The sequence below is a fragment of the Halichoeres trimaculatus genome, unplaced genomic scaffold (genome assembly GCF_033239565.1).
Source record: "Halichoeres trimaculatus isolate MK-OKI-2021-1 unplaced genomic scaffold, fHalTri1.1 fHalTri1_scaffold_21, whole genome shotgun sequence".
NCBI classification, from domain to species: domain Eukaryota; kingdom Metazoa; phylum Chordata; class Actinopteri; order Labriformes; family Labridae; genus Halichoeres; species Halichoeres trimaculatus.
Window position 1 is genome coordinate 7694210 of NW_027437199.1, and position 19589 is coordinate 7713798.

The 19589-nt window shown below is 38.2% G+C and overlaps 1 protein-coding gene across 3 annotated transcripts in view; it reads left to right on the forward strand.

Annotated features, from left to right (window-relative positions):
* Positions 1–19589, forward strand: part of ptpro (protein tyrosine phosphatase receptor type O) — a 51709-nt gene that overhangs the window by 27369 nt on the left and 4751 nt on the right. Inside the window, exons 6-24 of one of the 3 annotated variants that reach the window (XM_074698182.1) lie at positions 95–256; positions 341–537; positions 1976–2096; positions 2193–2386; positions 2636–2747; positions 3097–3260; positions 5140–5260; positions 7765–7898; positions 8499–8637; positions 9786–9906; positions 10361–10429; positions 12834–12917; positions 15455–15490; positions 15915–15996; positions 17422–17512; positions 17673–17749; positions 17985–18119; positions 18408–18530; positions 18613–18767. In XM_074698182.1, the coding sequence (XP_074554283.1) occupies positions 95–256; positions 341–537; positions 1976–2096; positions 2193–2386; positions 2636–2747; positions 3097–3260; positions 5140–5260; positions 7765–7898; positions 8499–8637; positions 9786–9906; positions 10361–10429; positions 12834–12917; positions 15455–15490; positions 15915–15996; positions 17422–17512; positions 17673–17749; positions 17985–18119; positions 18408–18530; positions 18613–18767 (2317 nt within the window). The remainder of the gene's footprint in view (positions 1–94; positions 257–340; positions 538–1975; positions 2097–2192; positions 2387–2635; positions 2748–3096; positions 3261–5139; positions 5261–7764; positions 7899–8498; positions 8638–9785; positions 9907–10360; positions 10430–12833; positions 12918–15454; positions 15491–15914; positions 15997–17421; positions 17513–17672; positions 17750–17984; positions 18120–18407; positions 18531–18612; positions 18768–19589) is intronic. The other 2 variants (XM_074698183.1, XM_074698184.1) reach the window with 2 other exon arrangements.

Sequence of the window (19589 nt, forward strand, 5' to 3'; positions counted from 1 at the left end):
CATGAAGATCTCTCGGTGTTTTCAGGATACTCCCTCTTTAAGTCTGTCTGAAGTATCTGACTCTCATACTCACCTGTCTTCATGTGTTTTCCAGGAAACTCTACAGAAACAGCCACCGTGGATGAAAACACTCATGAGTTTTTCACAGAGTTAACGGAGCCGGGAACCTATCGAGTCCAGGTGACCACGCTGAGCTCATCTGGAGAGTGTGAGGCCAGAGAGAGCGCCGCCGACATGGGCTTCACCTTCTACCTCAGTACGTACGCACAAGCACGGCTAATGATGCAGAAAAAGCCCCGTCTTGTGTCTTTATCATAAAGAATTCTCTGTTTGCTCTCAGGTCCAAGTGGAGAGTTGTTGGAGGAGCTCAGAGAGCGTCCTCAGGCTGTCAGCGTCAGACTGCTGGACTCCAGCACCGCCGCCGTCTCCTGGGCTCCGTCCTCTGAGAACCACAACGGCAGCGTGGTGTCTGTGGTTTCTATGACATGTCTGAGACCGAGCCTGAGCCAGAGGATGGAGAACACCTTCTGCAGTGAGGTAAGGCTCAAAGAAAACTCCCTCCTTCATAAACCTCCCAGCTCTTGATGTTTCTCCTCTGAGTGAAACAGATCCTCTGCTGACTCCGTGGTTCAGAAAGCAAACAGACCGTCATTGAAGTTTGAGAGAATCAGACTCACTCAGGGAGTTTTAATGAATGAGACTCGGCTGAACTCTGAAGTGTGATCTGACTCATTTACACTCTGAGGTGTGAAAACATGAACGTGATGAGAAACACTCAGAGCCTGTGACTGTTTTCATTCACTGACTCGAATAATTCATTAAAATGAAACGAGCTGATTCAGTGTGAAAACCTCACCGACTAATCTGAGTCCAACGGGACACAAATCAATAACTCTCTCAGTTCAGAGAGCTCCTCCTATCTGTGATCTTCATGTGCTATGTTTATAGTTTTTGATTACACTAATGAGCTCAGTGCACATTTTTTATATAATGAATCTTTTTAATTTCATTTGTTCCCGTAATCTTGCACTCTCCTTTTGCTGCTGTAATGCTGTTCTAGTACAAATAACGAATGTTCAAAATAATCAAGATATAGAGGAAATCATATCATATGAAGACAGTAATTAAATGTATTTTAGCTGAACCTTGTCATTTTGATAATTATTTTTACTGTTTATTGCAGTTTTTAACTCAGAAAAAATTTTGCAATTTTTTAAATGTTATTTTTTTCTTAAATTGTTCACTTATATTCTTTTTTATAGTATAATAAATAATATAAATAATATAATAAAACACTTCAAAATTAAATTAATCATCATCTTTAATCGGATTGTGTCCCCTATGAACTTTAGATGCTATTTATTTTTCAGGTTAAGTAGGTTTTTGATTTTTATTTATTTATTTATTTATGTATTTATTTATTTATTTAGGTTTTTGCTTTGTTTTGTGATTAAGAAATGTATAACAGTCTTTATTTTTAAAAAAAGTTCATTTTTTAGTCTCATTAAAAATATTAATACTTAAGTCCTCTGTTATGATGTTAGTTGTAGCTTTAATGAAAGTAATTTAATTGAATTTTTGTTTTGCTTTTATCATCACTTTGAGTGAAAAAAAATTGTTATATTTTTTCTGGCAGAGTTATAGCCCTGAAATTTTGAGTGCTTTTTGAACTTCAATTAACCTTATTTAAAATCAAAATTTAATCACACAAAAATTAAATTTGTTATATGAGTTCTACATTATTCCCATCTTTTTTAAAATTTATTTTTATCTTTTGTATTTTTTAAATTTTTCTCCACTAAATTTGATGTAAAATATTCTAACATCAGTGTTAAAAAATGGAGCTCATGCTGTTTGGAGGCTTTAGTAGAACTGCCTTGCTCAGGAGATCTTTGTCAGCAGACTGAACTTTAATAAAGTTGATGGAAATCTAAAACTAAAGCTCTTTTTTTTTTTTTGGTTTGTTTCTTTACAGGAGAACTCCACAAGTGACATCATCACCAACTTGACCCCTGGCGCTCAGTACAGAGTGGTCGTTTACCACACCAACGGTCCGCTGATCAGTCCTCCATCTGAGCCCGTCATCATTGACATCGGTAAGAAACATGACGCCTTCAACACACCTACAGTGTGTAACAATGTCATGCTGTGTTCTGACAGTTATCTATGTACACATGTTTTACCTGCGTCAGAGCCAACAGGTGTGCGTGAGCTGGCTGTGTACCCTCTCAGCCCGACAGCGGTCATCCTCAGCTGGCAGCGTCCGTACCATGTGGCGTTCAGGAAGTACGTGCTGCAGACATTTTTCTTTAACCCTGTGACGCTTGCCTCAGAGTGGACCACGTACTACGAGATCGCCGCCACAGCATCCGTCATTGCCTCAGTGGTACGAACACACACGGAATCACAGGAATAATGATTATTTGCTGATGTTCTGTCAGATATGAACCAAGAAATGAATGATTTTTAACTTCTTGAAGCCGAAGGTCTGCAATGGTTTCGTTCCTAAAATACAAGATGTAGAAATATAGAAAATAAGCAGATAAAAAATGATAAAACCGTGTTTCTCTGTCTGCTCATGTTTAGATTCCTATCTTTCATGTGACTCAGCTCTTCTCTCTTTATTTCTCCTCAGAGGGTGACCGACCTGCTGCCGGCCTGGTATTATAATTTCCGTGTTTCCATGGTGACGTGGGGTGACCCGCCGCTCAGCTGTTGTGACAGCTCCACAGTCAGCTTTGTCACAGGTACACACACACAAACACACAGAGAAGAGAATACTATCTTTATCTGTTGAACTGCTGATCCTGAGTCCTGCCTCTAACTGTGAATATGTTTAAAAACCTTCATCGGTTCTATCAATAAGTAAGTCAAACAATCAGGATGGATGTCTTAACATCCCTTGAAATATACCTGCTAATTTAGCTTAATGGAAAGTTTAAGGCTGGAAACATCCCTCCTGTAAAGACCATTTGCTAACAAGCGAGCCAGCTAACAACAAGTACATCTTCAGCAACATTTTGACCAAATGGTTGATATCACATGACAAAAACCTAAAATCACTTCTTCATCTATGTCTAACTCTTCTGCCTGCAGCTCCTGAGGCTCCTCACATCTCCTCAGTGGATTACTCTCACGGCGTTCTCTATGTTCGTTGGACGTACGGCGAGCTCTTCATCGACCTGTCTCACTCCAGGATGCTACACTGGCAGGTCGTCGCTGTGGGGAAGAAAGGACCAGAGAGGAGCTACTCTGTGGACGTGAGTCTGATCTCTTTTATATTTCAGTCAGACAGACTGAGGGTGTTCTACCTGCATGTGAGAGACGGTAAAGCTGGAGGTGGGGAGAGCACACCTCTCTTTTATCTCATGTACACACATTAAAAACCAAATCAGGGAGAGCAGACGATATATTTGAAACTGAGGCCCTGTTCACACAAAAACTTTTCATCCAAAAACACTAAAATGCCGTGAATAAAATCTGCGCTGTAGTAAGCATGCCAGGCCTGTAGGTGGCACCATCATTGTCTTGTCCAGAAGCAGCTTTTGGTAGATCATCACACAAGTAGAGTTGGGACGATCATCTGGTGTATTGGCGAATGCTAAGTGCAAAAGTGGAGCAACAGATGCACATTTTGATGAAAAACAGTCAGCAGATTGAGCAGCACAAGAACAACACGAAAGTCTGTGACGATCGTAACAACTGGACTGTTGAACTGCTGTATGCGCTTGCAGGAAGTAGAGTGTGGACGTTAAAGTTTCCACTGAAAACGCTGGCTTACTGTTTACACGGCAACGGTGTCGGCAGTGTTTCAGAGAAATCCCACTCTGGAGGCGGTTTTCAAAAAATTGCGGTTTAGGTTGGCTAAAATGTCATTTTTGTGTTAACGCGAGGCTGAAACGCAACAATACTTTTGCGTTTCACCCTAACACAATTGTCATGTAGATGGCCCCTAAAAAAAATGAAGGCAGGGAGAGCATCAGCAAAGACAACCATGGGCACAGATCAGAGCGAGCACCGGTGACAAAATATCTAAGAGTAACATAAGTAAACCAAGATATGCTGCATTCAAAGAGGAGCTGAGCTGGAGGTATGAAAGTAGGCTAAAGCTGTTGATCACTTGTTTTGCTTTTTGCTGATTGGTTGCTGAGATGTAATCACCTGAGCTCTCATTTTATCTTTTCTACAAAACGTTTCTGTAACTACAGTTGTAACCTCTGCTTCATTAACCAGGCAGAAACTGCTCTAAACCGACCTGATAATGACAAAACGATTCAATTTTTGTCTTTGGATCTCTTCACCTTCCTGCCCTGCGTTTGAAACCACTCCAAGGTTTCTATCGGCTCAGATTGAGCAGCAGCAGCAGCAGCAGCTTGTTATTTCAGGGTCGGGATGAGCTGCTGTTGATTTTCTCCTCTGGGTCCGTTCCACCATCTAATTATGAGCAGAGCGACGAGCTGCCGTGTCTGCCACCTCGTCTCCGGCTCACCTTCTTCTCCTCCGTGAAGCCGATTATGATCCCAGCAGACTCAGACCTGACTCACATAATGAACTGTTGCAGCGCCGGGAGAGGGGATGTTTCAGGTTTAATTGGCCTGAATGATGGAGAGGGGAAAGAGAAGGGGAGCTCAGACGCAGAAAGAGAATCGACTGTGGAAAAGTGGAGGAGACGGCGGCGAGAAGAGCTGAATCGATGTGATAAAATCTGATACAAAGACTCCTAATGTGCTTTAACAGTCAGATTCTGACTGATAAATCTTTAACTTATCTGATTCAACGGGTTGGTTCATGTTGGGAAACGTCCTCGACTTCTCTTACGTTATCTCATTTTGGCTGCACCACATCACTGTTTGTCAGACTGTGACTGTGTGTGTGTGGGGTAGAAATGTTCCCGTAATAAAGAAAGACGAAAAAGAAGATGGGATGAAATTAAAAACTGTAAAACAGGATGATTTAATTGATCCTCTGGGAAATTAGATTTTAACAGGACACACCCGAGACGAGGCGATATTAAAGCAATAAAACCCGCTCAGCATTTTACCGCCGTCACGCTCTACAACACTGACTCCACATGTTTTAATCCTCGATGTTTAAGAGTTTCTCAAACCTGTGTGTGCGTCTGTGTGTGTGTGTTTTCAGGTGACTCGTAACGCGATGCGAGCCAGTCTTCCTCTACCTCCAGGTGACATCTACAACCTGACAGTGACCGCCTGCACCGAGCGCAGCAGGAACACCTCCATGCCCAACATCATCAAACTGGGTCAGTACACACACACTCACACACACACTCCCAAATCTGCCTCCAAACATCTGCCAAACAGCTGCTCATACTCGGGTCAGAGGAGTCAACAGGAACCGTGTCCAATCTCTGGTGACATCATCGAGAGTTTTGAGGCTCAAAAATCCTCAAAACTCACGAAATCATCCAAGTAGCAAACTGATTCTTCGAGTTTAAACTTGTTAAGTTCAAGAAAATTTGAGTCTTTAAATCTGAAAAGCTTAAAAGGAGATGATTTTGTGTAATTTGATCTATAACCAGGTCATCATCCACTAAGTGTCAGATTTTCTCCAAGGCTGAAAGTTCACCTAATGGCCCAAAACCCTCCTGTAAGTGCCTCAATAATTCAATAACTGGTGCACTTCAGAGCATCTCCTTTAAAACTTAATGGAATATCATTTTCATTTATTTATTTATATAACAGAGGAATAAAAATACAGACAACACAGAGGAAATAAGAAGAACATGTGTGGGAGGAAATCTGTGAATAGCATCTTTTAAAAAAATCACAGCGGATAGAAACAGGATAACACAAAACCACAAAGAACATACTCAATATAAGAGTTCAGTGATGGGATGCAGAAGTCAAATGAAAATAATACTAAAGGAGCAAAAGCAGAATTCTGTTTTAGAAATATGTTTATCACATTTTGATTGGTGATTTTTAATGTTTCTGTCTGGATGTGCTCTCAAGATTTTGTTTCTGCTCTGCTGAATTTGCTGTGGATAAAAAAAACACTGCCTTCAACCCCCTTTATTTAAGGAGTTTGAAAGTTATCTTAAAAAGTGTCCCTTCTAGATATATGCCTGATCATAATCCACACTTTAAAATGAGATTATCAGCTCCAATATTGCTGGTTACATATTACTTTTAATTGCTACTTCTTAGCTTCCAGTTTGAGACGACCAGGACAGGAAATGATTTACGGCACGTCTTGGTCTCCATGACAACACCACGCCGGCTGCTTTGCTGCTAAAGGTGGATACAGGAGTCTAACTGTCAGATAGAAAAAGGACAGAAGAGCAGAAGAAAGCTAAACGGGAGAGTGATACAGCCCGAGCTAACGGCTAATTAGCCTTTAGCTCGGGCTGTATCACTCTATTATACAGTAGCTAAGCTGTTTGTGCTAACGTTCATTCCAACCCACAGTCAGCAGTTATTCTGCAGTGGTCTGTTCTAACTTGAGAGTGAGGTTACGTTAGCTCTGCTTGGTAGATGACTGGCAGGACATAGCTAACCAGGATTTACTAACGTTACTCATTGTAACTGCCAGCTGCGCTTAATATAAACAGCTACTAAAGTACTTACAAACTGACGTAAACGTGTTTACTTGATGTCACGTTAGCCTACAGATACGTCAGAGCACCGAGCTAACATATAGCCGGCTGCTACAACGTTAGCTTGATGTCACGTAACGTTTCAAAACGTAGCGCTACATAACTGTACAAGGTAGTGAGAGAGTACAATCAAATCCTCATATCATCTTTAACGGCTAAACAAGACTTGAGTAGTTAAAGTGTCACCATGAAGATAATTCAGGGTATGAATGTTGACTGCTGACTGTTATTTTATACTTTTATAGTAAAGATTTGTTAAATGGCTGATCAATTTTGTTCTTTATTCGAAACATATTTCACAATTTACTGAGAGGAGCTGCTCTTGCTTTGAGTTTTTGTGTGTTGAATAGAGTAATAAGATACTAAGAAAGAAAAAAAGTAAGAAAGAAAGGTGTTTCAAATTAAAAGGTTTCCAAAAAAAAAAGTAGTAACTTAAAGACTTTTATTGTGAAGTAAATGCAGGAAGTACAGCATGTTAATGATCATAGATTGACAGACATTAAAGAATAATAAAAGCAGAAATAAAAACAGTTAAATTTAGGCTCTTGCGATGGGCATGGGTGTTATAGGAAAGACTTTCTGGAGTCATTGCACTGTAAAATATAAGTAAGACAAATGATCCTCTTTTGTAAAAAAAAATCTAAAAATGTTCCATAATATCTGACCCTCAGAAGAATGGCAAAAACTTGGGAAGAAAAATAGAAATAAAATTTTCCCAGCAAGGGAGCAACTTAAAGACTTTTATTGTGAAATATATGGAGTAAGTATTATATGTTTGGGATCATTGTTTTGACAGATACTGACACATTTCTGTTTTAAAACTTTTGTATCTGTGTTATCCTGGGGATGGGTTTCTTAAACGTAGTTGTGGTTTTTTTTTTTTGTCTGATCCCTTCCTCCAAACAGAAACATAATTTCTCCCCTCAGAGCTGAAAACAGCTGCTCAGTTTCTCCCTGAAAGTGAATATGAAACTTCACGTTTTCTACTTCCTCTTCTCAGTGATTAATCTTATTTTCACCCTCACAGCGTCGTGGTGTTTTACTGCTCAGCTCGACTGTTCTGATCAGCTCTTCAGCTCCAGGATTGACCAAGTAAATATAAACCAACTTTTGAGGTTTTGAGGTTTTTGTTTTGTATTTTGTCACAGAGCCGGCTCCCCCTCGCTCTCTGTTCGCTGTGAATGCCACACACTCGTCTGTGACTCTGCTGTGGACCGAGGAGGGGGTGGTGGACTACTATCAGGTCCTCTGTAGACCCAACAAACCCAGCAAGGAGCTCAAGGTAAAAGTTTGACCTATACTTTATAAACCAGGAGGCGTCCAAGACCTCAATCTTTCTTCTTTACTTTTTTAACTTGTGGTTAACTTCTGTAACACATGAAAAGAGAAAAACGGCTGATACAACCTGTAGCTCACAGATTCTTCAGTTTTTTACTTTCTGATCAAAATAACTCTACATTTTACAAACTGAGTGTTGACTTCAGAGCTCCACAAAGTGGACTCAGTCATTTCCTGCTGCTGGGGTTCAAACAGGTTCAGACTCAGTGGGAACAGATCTGTGTTTCTCACTAACAACCAAATAATAGAGCTGAATGTTTAACACCAACGTAAGAGTGTTAAATAAAACCCAGCCCAGGAAAGAGGAAGTGTTTCTGTAACTTTTTTCTGTTTAATGCCGCTTAGTCGGATGGTTTTTCAGAGAATTCAGTTCCATTAGTCGGCAGAATTTGTATCTAATTTTCACTTCTGTTTTTGGATGAACAGCAGAATGAAGGATAACATCCAGAGAAGCCAAGACAGGCTACACAGATTTATCTCCATCAGCTGTGTCCTTCACCTCCTCTTTTGTGACGTATTTGTATTTTTCTGTCGTATCTTTCAGGCTCGGGAGCCTCAGACGTCCAGCTCTCATGTGCTGACGGTGTCCGGTTTGATCCCCTCGTCCACTTACAACTGCACCGTCACCAGCTTCAGCTACAGCACACCCAGCAAGCCCGCACACATCACGATTCGCACCGTCGGTGGGTGGAGTTATGAGGGATACTTGAATAAACACATCCCTATTTATAAATAGATCAATAATCTAATGTTAATGGGAAACTGTATGATTTTTAGAGTCATAGTTCTCCAGATTAGTTCCTTTTATGCTTTTATAACTCTTGCAGACCCTTCACAGGAAAATCTTGAATAAAGAGAGAAAATGCTATTTAAGATGTCCTAAGGCTTGACTGTGAAAATTGTATGCATAAATTAATGAATTTAGAAATTAAAGATGCTATGAGGAGGATCTGCTATAAAAGCACTCCTTCGCCATCTTGTGGCCCAGAGTTTCCGCACACTGTCGTAAAATTTTTTAGCGAGGCGTGTGTTTGTTTTGGAATTGAATGGAGATCGAATCAAAACAAATTTTCTTTGTTCAAACAGAAACGTGACATCTAGCAAATGTTTTAGCAGCCGGCTATATGTTAGCCCAGTGCTCCGACGTATCTGTAGGCTAACGTGATAAGGAATAAACACTGTCAGTTTGTCAGTAGTTTAGTAGCTGTTTGTATTTAGCCCAGCTAGCAGCCCGGTGCTCTAAGACATGTCTGTAATGTGTAACGTTTGTAAATCCTGGTTATGTCCTGCCAGTCATCTACCAAGCAGAGCTAACGTAACCTCACTCTTCATTTTATTGATAGACTCTCAAGTTTGAACAGACTAAAGGCTAATTAGCCTTTAGCTCGGGCTGTATCACTCTTTCGTTTAGCATTCTTCTGCTCTTCTGTCCTTTTTCTGTCTGACAGTAAGGCTCCTGTGTCCACCATTACTACAAAATTAATCACAGAAATCGTTTTTAAGCAGAGAAAAACACAAATCCCTGTGTTTTATCTCTTCTCTCTACCAAACTTCGTCAGCCGGCGTGGTGTTGTCATGGAGACCTAGACGTGGCATAAATCAATCCGGTCCTGGTCGACCCAAACTGGAAGCTAAGAAGCAGTTTAAAGTAACCTGTAACCAGCAATATTGGTGCTGATAATCTCATTTTAAAGTGTGGATTACGATCAGGCATATATCTAGAAGATATAAGATTTCAACAATAACAGTTTAAATTTTTAAATCAAATTTCTTAGTGGCATGACGTACATACTTTTTAAAATTAAAACTGTGTTTTTGTTTGTGTGCACAGCTAAAGAGATGAACCCAAGCGTCGCAGCGATCTCGGCTCTGGCCGTCCTCAGCATCCTGCTCATCAGCCTGCTCGTCCTGTTTCTGCTCGTCCTCAGAAAGAAACACCTGCAGATGACCAGGTAGGAAAAACTCAGAGCACACACCTATGATGTTGCAGGAAATCAAAGCTTGTTAGCGAATGTGCTACATTAGCATGGAAATTAGCAGAAGCAGATTTGTTTTACAGCTAACACCAGCCAAACAATCCTGTTTCTCAGCTCGTGTTACTAATTTATTTAATTTTGCTGTTTTTTGTTTAGAGAGTTGTGCCTGTGATCTGCACTTTAATGCTCTACAACTCTCAGTCACTAATTTAATTGTGCTTTCAGACGGCTCTAACAGTTAACTCTCAAACATAAAATGACATTCAGTTTTCAGTTTAAGCTCTGGATTATTTTTACACTCACACGTTCCTGCCCACTTCCACTTTTTACTGATTATTCATCAAAAGTTTCTGACTTCCTCAAACTGCTCTCATGTTCTCATTGGGTTTCTCAACACGTGTGTTTGACAAGTTTGTGTTTTTTTGTTCAGGGAGTGCGGTGCAGAGACTTTTGTCAACTTTGCCTCTTTTGAAAGAGACGGGAAGCTTCCGTATAACTGGTACGATCTCTTTCTCTTTCTGTTTAATCTCTAAACAATGAAAAAACAATGTCTTTAAATCTCTTTGAAGCACTTTGCGGTCTGAGACCTGAGTGGATGTTTTTTTAGCAGATTTGGAGGGTAATCACACATCCTCAGTTTGGATTTCAAAGCCTCTCGCTGCTAACACCCTCAAAGACCCAATCAGAGGCAGATTATCAGCCCGGCAGGGGATTGGAGTGGCAGATTAGGGATTTGAACATGTAGCTACAGATTTTAGCTTGTCTTAGCAGCATGAGGCAGTGATGGTGAAAGCAGCTCCCCGCCTGCTTTGTTTGGACCGGCTGAAACTGAGTGGTTTTGGATGATGAAAGCTCAGGATTTCCCTTAATCTCAGATTAAAGGTACAAAATGTTGGTTTTGGAGTAAAATTGAAATCTACACAAGAAACAACATTTGACAGTTCTTTAAAACGTGAGTATCTTAAAGGAAGAGGCTTAAATGTCTCATGTCCTGGCTGATGGATGACATTCAGTCTGACACATGTTATTGATTTGGAGATTAGAGATTAATATAACAGCTGAAAGACGGTCAGTTAAGGCAGAACCTTGGCTTCCATCTGCTGTTGTATTTGACCTTCCATCACTAAATGCACATGTTCATCCGAGTGTGTTTCTAATGTGACGGTGGTGTTGTTTCTGCTTTGACTGTGCATGTTAGCACACCTCAGCGTTTGAGATGATGAAGAGGTGACGGCCCTGCTGATGCAATTTACACTGAAAAAGCTTCATTTTACTTAAAAATGTCAGGTATCAAAAATATATTCAACTTCTGTGTTTGCCGAGACATCAAATGTTGGCTGGTAAAACCATAGACTGTATATAGAGTGGACAGCGTGGCTCCGCCATTTTTCATTGTACGGTTTTGAAGCCAAAATACCCCTGTCACAGGCGCAGCCATTGGTAGCAGTTGTGCAGCCAGAGTCTGAGCAGTAGAGACTGTGAGGGATTCTGGGAGAATCTGAGTGGAGCTGGGTGACAAAAATAAAAATCATTCTACTCTACCTCCCGACATATTCTACAATCCCCGAAAACAATACACGAGAAAGGCAGCTGTCAATCATTTCTAAACGTTACGTAGAGCCTGGTTTTTTACCTCGTATAACTAATGAAAACGAAACCTTTCAGAAAAAATGAGGACTTGAATACTAGACAGCCAAATTATATCTTCAAATCACCACAACAACACACACGAGAAGAAAAGAAACATTTCTACGAGGTGTAATAATTTTTTTAAAGTTTGACCACAGCCCATCTGGAATGACTGGAAAGCTGGATTTTTTGACCTATACTGCAGCCAGCCACCAGGGGGAGCAGTTTTTGTGGTGACCTCACTTTTAGCCGAGCAAGCAGACATCCATTTTTTTACAGTCTATGGGTACAACACCTGATTTTGCTACGGTAATGAAATAATAGTTTATAACAGTGGTTCCTAAAATGGTTGTTGGGCTCAAAATGCCTTTCAAAATCCAAACCTAATTACAAGTGCATATTTCATCCATTACTGTAACAAATAAGCACAAAATAGGAGTTAAATTTTAGATGAAACCATAAAAAATATTGAGTCTTTTGTCAATTATCAATCTTTCTCACCACTATTTTGGGAGTCGGGCCGAAAAAGTTTGGGAACTTCTGGTTTATAACAGTTAAACTGGACAAATTCAGTTTTTTATAGAAATAAATGTACTTTATTTTGAAAAACCACACCAACATGTTTTTCCTCCACATTCAATAAAAGTATCATCAAATTCATTGCTTTAAAAATGACGACACTGTATCAAATATTAAGGACACAGCTTACAATTTAGACACTATAAGATGGTCTTTTTACTCTAGGACGTCATATCTGTGAGAAGAACCTCTCAGAGTTTAAACAAACGTCGACAGTATCAGCGCTCAGCTCGTGTTTGTATCTGCATCAGCAGGGTCGTGACCCAACGACCCAACGCTAAAGAGAACATCAGGTTCATTAAGGTGGCCGGCACACGGCTCGACGTCACCGTGGAGTGACAAAACGCAGGCTGTTTCTACATAACGAGGCTGAGTGTTGCATTGTGGGACAGGCTGGGAGGACGCAGTGATGTCACAGACTCGGGCTGGAGGTTGTTAAATCAGACAGAGCGGCCATTGACGTCCAGCAGCAGACAGACTCCTGTTGTCCTCCAGAGAGACAACGGGACACTTTCTGAAGGGCTGCATGATGCATTAACTCTGTGTTCAGCACTAATGTGAAGCTCTCGACGCTCTGTGCCTCTTTACTAATGGAGCACCATGTTCTGTCCCCAAACTATCGCCCCCTGGTGTCTGTTTTTCTTTATTTTTATTGTGTGTGTTTTTATTTGATTTTTTATTTGAACCCCCTTCAGGCGAAGAAGCCTCTTTGCCTTCCTTACCCTACTGCCATCCTGCCTTTGGACTGACTATCTTTTGGCTTTTTATATTAATCCTTGGTAAGTAAGCACTTGCAGGCAAAATAATGCACCACAGGGGCATGTCTTAGCAGAGCCACAGCCCACAGGATTGTCCCCAGACAATGTTTTACTTCCTTCTTAAACAAACTGTGCCACCAGATTTATTTTTGTTGTCAACAAATCCCATGAAGACCAAACCAACAATACATTAATTGGTGTGGTGTACCACAAGGCGCGATTCCTGGTCTCCTGTTTTAGCTCCCTCAGATACTGGTTTTTGAATAAAGGTCAACATTCACAGGATGAGATGATTATGTAAGAGCCCACCACTTTAACATTGTATTTCAAAGCTTGATTCTCAGTTGTAACTGTCTTGTTTCTGTGTCTTGGTTTACTTTTCGGTGGTATTTGCAATAGATATTTGTTTCCTACGCAGATGATCTCTAGTTTTATCTTTCAAGTAGCAGTCTGCCTAATTCCCAGTGGAAACTTAACTCCTGATCCAGTCCATATTAAGCTATAAGGCTATTGATCAAACATTTTAGATTTTTTAAAATGCTCACCTTAATTGTACCCAAAACAACGCAGTACTTGGATAATTAGCTTACTTTGAGTTACACAAGATCATGCCATTTTTTTGATGTGAGTTATCAGAGGCTTTTGGGAAATTGATGAATGTAGTGATCATAGTGACCATGGAGTTTAGCGTTTGTTTGTCGGATGGACTTCAATGATTGTTGGCTTAAGTTTTGTGAAGATTTAAAGTTTTGTTTCCTTCCTGGCTTTCTCCAGGATCATCTGTCACTGACCTAAATCAGTCTTCAGAAAGTCCAAATGGATCCTGTACAATGACCTGTAATACAGTTTGTTTGTATATTGTTTTGGACATGACGTTGTTAAATAATGTAAAACAATCGAGGCCCCAGAATTGATCCTTGGGGAACACCAGATTTATAAAGAAGCTTGGTTAACATCTTGGTTTGTAAAGTCATTGAAATCCAAAACTTAACATGTCGAGAACATGGCATTCTGTGTGATTGTTGGTTTGTCTGTTCATGGGATTGTTGACTGTATAAAAAAAAGCTATTATTAGTATCATCTGTTTATAAAATGCTTTGAAGTCCAGTTTGATTGACGAGGGAGACAGGAAGTCAACAGCTGACTTTCTGACTTGTAGAACTTTGTCTTGCAATTCTGTGTCTGTGGTTTGACCTTCAGAGTCGCACTGAGTGTGTGTTTACTAATGTGTTGGATGTAGCATGATGCTAACCGTTGATGCTAACGTCAGCTTTGCTCCATGTCTGCATGATGTCCGTCTTTCTTTTTTCTGTTTACTTTAGATCTAGCCTTGCTGTTTGCAGTGCTGCTGTTAGCAAAGCTGTGTCCTGTGTAGTTTAGTAGGTTTAGATGTTTTAGTGCATGTTGCTGGTTAAACTTTTCAGTCACTGAAAACCTAAAATCTAAAAAATGCTATCAGCTCTGAGCTGAAGAGTCATGTTTTAGATTTTGGGGACTTTGTGACACAACCATTGAGATTTTTCAAAGAAACTGATCAGACTACAGAATGCAAATACAGAAGCATGAAATATTTAAGATGAATTACTGCACAATGTCAGAAAAAATCTGCATGTTTTATTATCAGGTCTGTGCTTTAGATACAGTTTGTTTCAGCTCAACAAATCTCACAGCATGATGTTGTTACTCTGATGTGAAAGGGTTAGATTATGCAAAGATCTGTTATTTAAGGTTTGACCAACTTATTATGCAACATACATACCTTTTTATGGAAGTTTAAAGCTGCCAATAATCAATAGATGAATGTCTGATATTTTTTTCAAAAGCATAAAATCCTAAAAAAAATATGGTTCTATTCTTTAAACTCAATCTAAATAATGTTTTTCACAAGCATATTTACATTAATTTATAATTTTAGGTAAATTCAAAATTTTTTATGTCATTTTGCCTATTAGCTAACTTTAAATGAGCTTATTGATTAAAATTATTTTTTTCCTTCACATTTTGGGTTTTTTTTAATTCACATTTTCCCTTTTATTCAATTTTCAAATTTTGCATTCTTTTTCTTTTATCTGAAATTAGATAAAATTGACAAAATTTAAATGCAAAAATCAAGTTCAAGCTAATGTAAAAATATTTTTAATGCTAATCTGCAGCTGAATCAAATAAAAATTACCCAAACAAGAATGATATCTGAAATTCAATTAAATAGAGGGTATTGATTTTAAACATTGGCAGCTTAGGACTTCCGTACATTAAAGCCTTCAGTACTGTATACCTGCAGTAAAGGTGTTTACTGACAGAAGCTGTTTCATTCATGTTTAAACAATTAGAACATAAAGAACATAAAGTAAACTAACTTAAAGTAATTAACTCTGATCTGAACATTGGATATTTCATCATGAATATAAAACCTTTACATTGGTCAAACCCTTACATGCAGATCTGGAGAGTGTGAACTGACCAGATTAGAATAAACTCAGTCCAATGTAAAGTGTGCTTCAGTCTCACTGTAGTCACAGCCATCATTATGAGGAACTCTACATGTTTGTATTTTATAGGAGCAAGACAGCTCTAAAGAAACGGAAGCTTACAAGGTAACAAGACTAAACAACAACATGTGGCTCTCAGTCTGTGCTTTTCTTTTTCATTTGGACTATTTGTGTGTGTATCTGTGTGTGTATCTGTGTGCTGCCATCGCGCTAATAACAGCCTTCAGCCAGAAACAGAGAACATCCAAAACAATCCGGCAGATTAAAGTGAAACCCAGGATGAACCTCGGCCAAAAAATGAAAGATGGATGTCAAATTAAAGACTGATTATTTATGAAGTTCAGGAAAATTTCATTATTTCACATTATTCTGAGTGTCCTAATTTTTTGATACTTGATCTTCCAAGTAATATTACTTTGATGTTTTATACACTGTGTTTCTCACTTACAGATTCACTTTGTTAATGATGTAATTTGTTGAGTTTTATCTGCAGGTATTAATATTTGTATTCTTTGACACGTTATCGCAGCCCTGTTCAGCTGGATGATTTTGATGCCTTCTTCAAAGAAATGGGCAAAGACTCGGCGTACAAGTTCTCCCTGCAGTTTGAGGTATGAAAATTTAACCACACAAAATATGCCACAATTATTTGGCCATTTATACCTACACATAAATATTTAAACATATGCACACAGAAACATGTACAATTAAATAAAACAGTCATTTATGAATATAAACATGCATAAAATAAACATGAATGTAAATTAACATCTAAACAATATACATGAATATCAACAAACACACAAAAAATGCTAAAATATGTACAGCATATGTATATGACATATTTTAGACAAATAGATATATAGAAATATATACACATAATCATAAACATAAAAAAATGTGTGGAAAGATAAGAAAATCATTATGAATACATAAAAATTTACAAGAACGTAAACATACAGTTGAACAAAATAACAAACATAAACAATAAAGTTTAAAATATATTAATATGAAAATATACATACTAACAGGAACATTCAATTTATGCAAACATCCGTAAGTAAGTCATAAAAGCAAAAATACATATATAGAAACATATATTCTAACTTTTGTCCATTTGTACATACATATATATAAACATGTATACCTTTTTTTTTTCAAACACAATTGAGTACTGCCTCTGGTAGTTATAAATACATATATAATGATATATATTTTAAACAAATAGATATAAAGTAATATATACACATAATCATAAACATAAATAATGTGTAGAATGATAAGAAAATCATTATAAATACATAAAAAATGTATGAGAATGTACATACAGTTATGTGTGTGTGTGTTTTTGTTTATATATGTAAAAATGTGAATATATATATATATATATATATATATATATATATATATATATATATATATATATATATATATATATATATATATATATAAAGAGAGAGAGAGAGAGAGAGAGAGAGATAGATAGATAGATTTAGATATATATGTATGTTTATACATATATATATGTATGTTTATATGTATAGATGTGCATAAATGTGAACATAAGGACGTGCATACATATAATCATAGAAAAATGCATAAATAGAAACATACATACTAACGTGTGTCCGTTTTTACATACATATAAACATGAATACGTTTTTTTCAAACACAATTCAGTACTGCCCTCAGTAGTTATACATACATTTCTTCATGCAAATGTTTACTTATACATTTGGCTTTCCTTATTACATTTAAAATGCAAGAATTTATTTATATCTACATAATTATATTTACCTTTATCTACTGTTGTACTTTTTAGTACATTCATACAAGTAATATACTTAATTACATAACATTTCACTTCTTAGTTGACATTTTTTCATATATTTTTACATAAACTTGCATTTATTGGTTTTCAAACTTACATTCGACACACAATAATTTATACATTAATTATTTTTGTACAAACATACTGAGATATATGGCTGTTTTCTCATGATATATGTTTATATTTCCCTGTTGCTGTTTCTCAGGAGCTGAAGAGTGTTGGTTTGGATCTCTCCCATGATGCAGCAGATCTTCCCATCAACAGGCCCAAGAACAGATACACCAACATCCTGCCATGTGAGTCACAAACTCATCATCATGGCAGAAAGGACACTCGCAGATGCTCGTGATCATCTTTTAACCTTTACTGAACATTGTTGTTTTCAACATTTTAAACAGGCATTAATTTTTCCTCACTGTGAAAGTTGATTTGACTGTTTTTGTGTCTTAACTACAGATGATTTTAGTCGAGTGAAGCTGATCTCAATGCACAACGATGAAGGTTCAGATTACATCAACGCCAACTACATACCTGTAAGTTATTCATATTCATCCTCTTTTTTGATCACCTGAAAGAGAACATTATGTATACGCACAGATCATATAAAAAAGTAACATCCGTTTTTTAAATCGTGAGCCATTAAACCACAAAGCTTCATTTCCTCGTTAGTCTGATTGCTTCCTGTGATGCAAGTCTCTGAAACTTCCTGTTTATCTCCCTGTCTTATATTAACAGCTGTTTCTTTACGTCTTTCTGTGTAATATTCAGGGCTACAAACACGCTAAAGAGTACATCGCCACTCAGGGTCCGCTCCCTGAAACTCGTAACGATTTCTGGAAGATGGTTCTGCAGGAGAAATCTCCGATCATCGTCATGCTCACTCAGTGCAACGAACGACGCAGGGTCAGTCTCATCTCTTACAGGAAGATGTTTGATAAATAATTCATCATTTCACTCGGGTATTAAGATGTAAGAGGTTAATAACTACAGCTGACAGAAAAATGTTCGATTGAGTCTTTTTTTCAGTGAAAACACTTTCTGGGTTCAGGCGCTCAGATGGTTTAATTTTGGTGCTTTTTGGATTTGAATTCAGATTAAAAATAATCCTCATCTGCCGTCCTACCGGATTCTAAATCAAATAAGCTCACGCAGTAATGATCTGGATAATAAGAGTGTCATGATGTGTTTCAGGTGAAGTGCGATCACTACTGGCCGTTCACAGACGAGCCGGTGATGTACGGAGAGATCAGCGCTGAGATGCTGTCTGAGACCGAGTCTCCAGAGTGGATCATCAGGAAGATCAGACTGGGCTATGTAAGAACCAGTCCCTCTCCTCCAAACATGCTTCTCATCCCTGTATCCATGTCCTCATATCACTCTCTGTCTCCCCCTGCAGGCGGATGAGTCCCTGGACGTCCTCCACTTGAACTACACCTCGTGGCCCGATCACGGCGTCCCCACCGTTAACGCCATCGAGAGCATCCTGCAGTTTGTGCACATCGTCCGGCAGCAGGCCAACAGGACCAAAGACCCCATCATCGTCCACTGCAGGTCAGGGTCACATACTCACATGGTCAGAAACTCTGATTTATACAAAGAGGAGAAGTTTTCCTGATGTGGTAGAGGAATCATTTTCAGAATACAAGGAAATCTTCTTCATCTCACTTTAAATTATTTATTTCTTTACAACACCCTGACATCAGGAGCACCAGTTTGTCCCATGGATGGTTGAAGTTTTACTGAAACCGCTGAAACTCTTACACTCCAACATATGATGGTACTCAGGAGAGGATTACAGCCTCTGGTTTAGCAACAAGAGAAAAAAATATTCTGAGATCTTTTTTACAACTTTTTATTTAAGACTCAGAATAGTAAGACTATTTTTCTTGAGTCAGTCTGACCTTTTCTTAAATTTCTAAGAGGAAAGTCAGAATTCTGCCTTTAGTCTCCAGTCTTAAAATTCGGATCACCGTCCTCAGAATTTTAAGAATAAATCTGAAATAAGGAAAGAAGAGATTAAGATGTTAAGACTTCAACCTCAAAATTTGAGGGTACAGTCTGAATTCTGGAGGAGGGAGGGGGAAGAATTTTAGATTTTTTTATTGGAAACTTCTAAGATTAAAGTCTGGATCATTTTCTTTTTTTTCTCTTACAGTTTTGAGATTTAAGTTTGGAGTTTGATGTTAAAAGCGTATAATCACTTAAGTCCTAAGTCTCATAACTGTGAGATTACCAACTCTCGACAAATTATGTGCAAAAGATAGAAAAGACATAATTCTGAGTGAAGATTTCTATGGGTTAAAAAAAACAGTATTTTCTGTATTTTTTTTTTTCTTAGTTTGTAATCTTTTTTTTCAGGTTAACCCCCAAAAC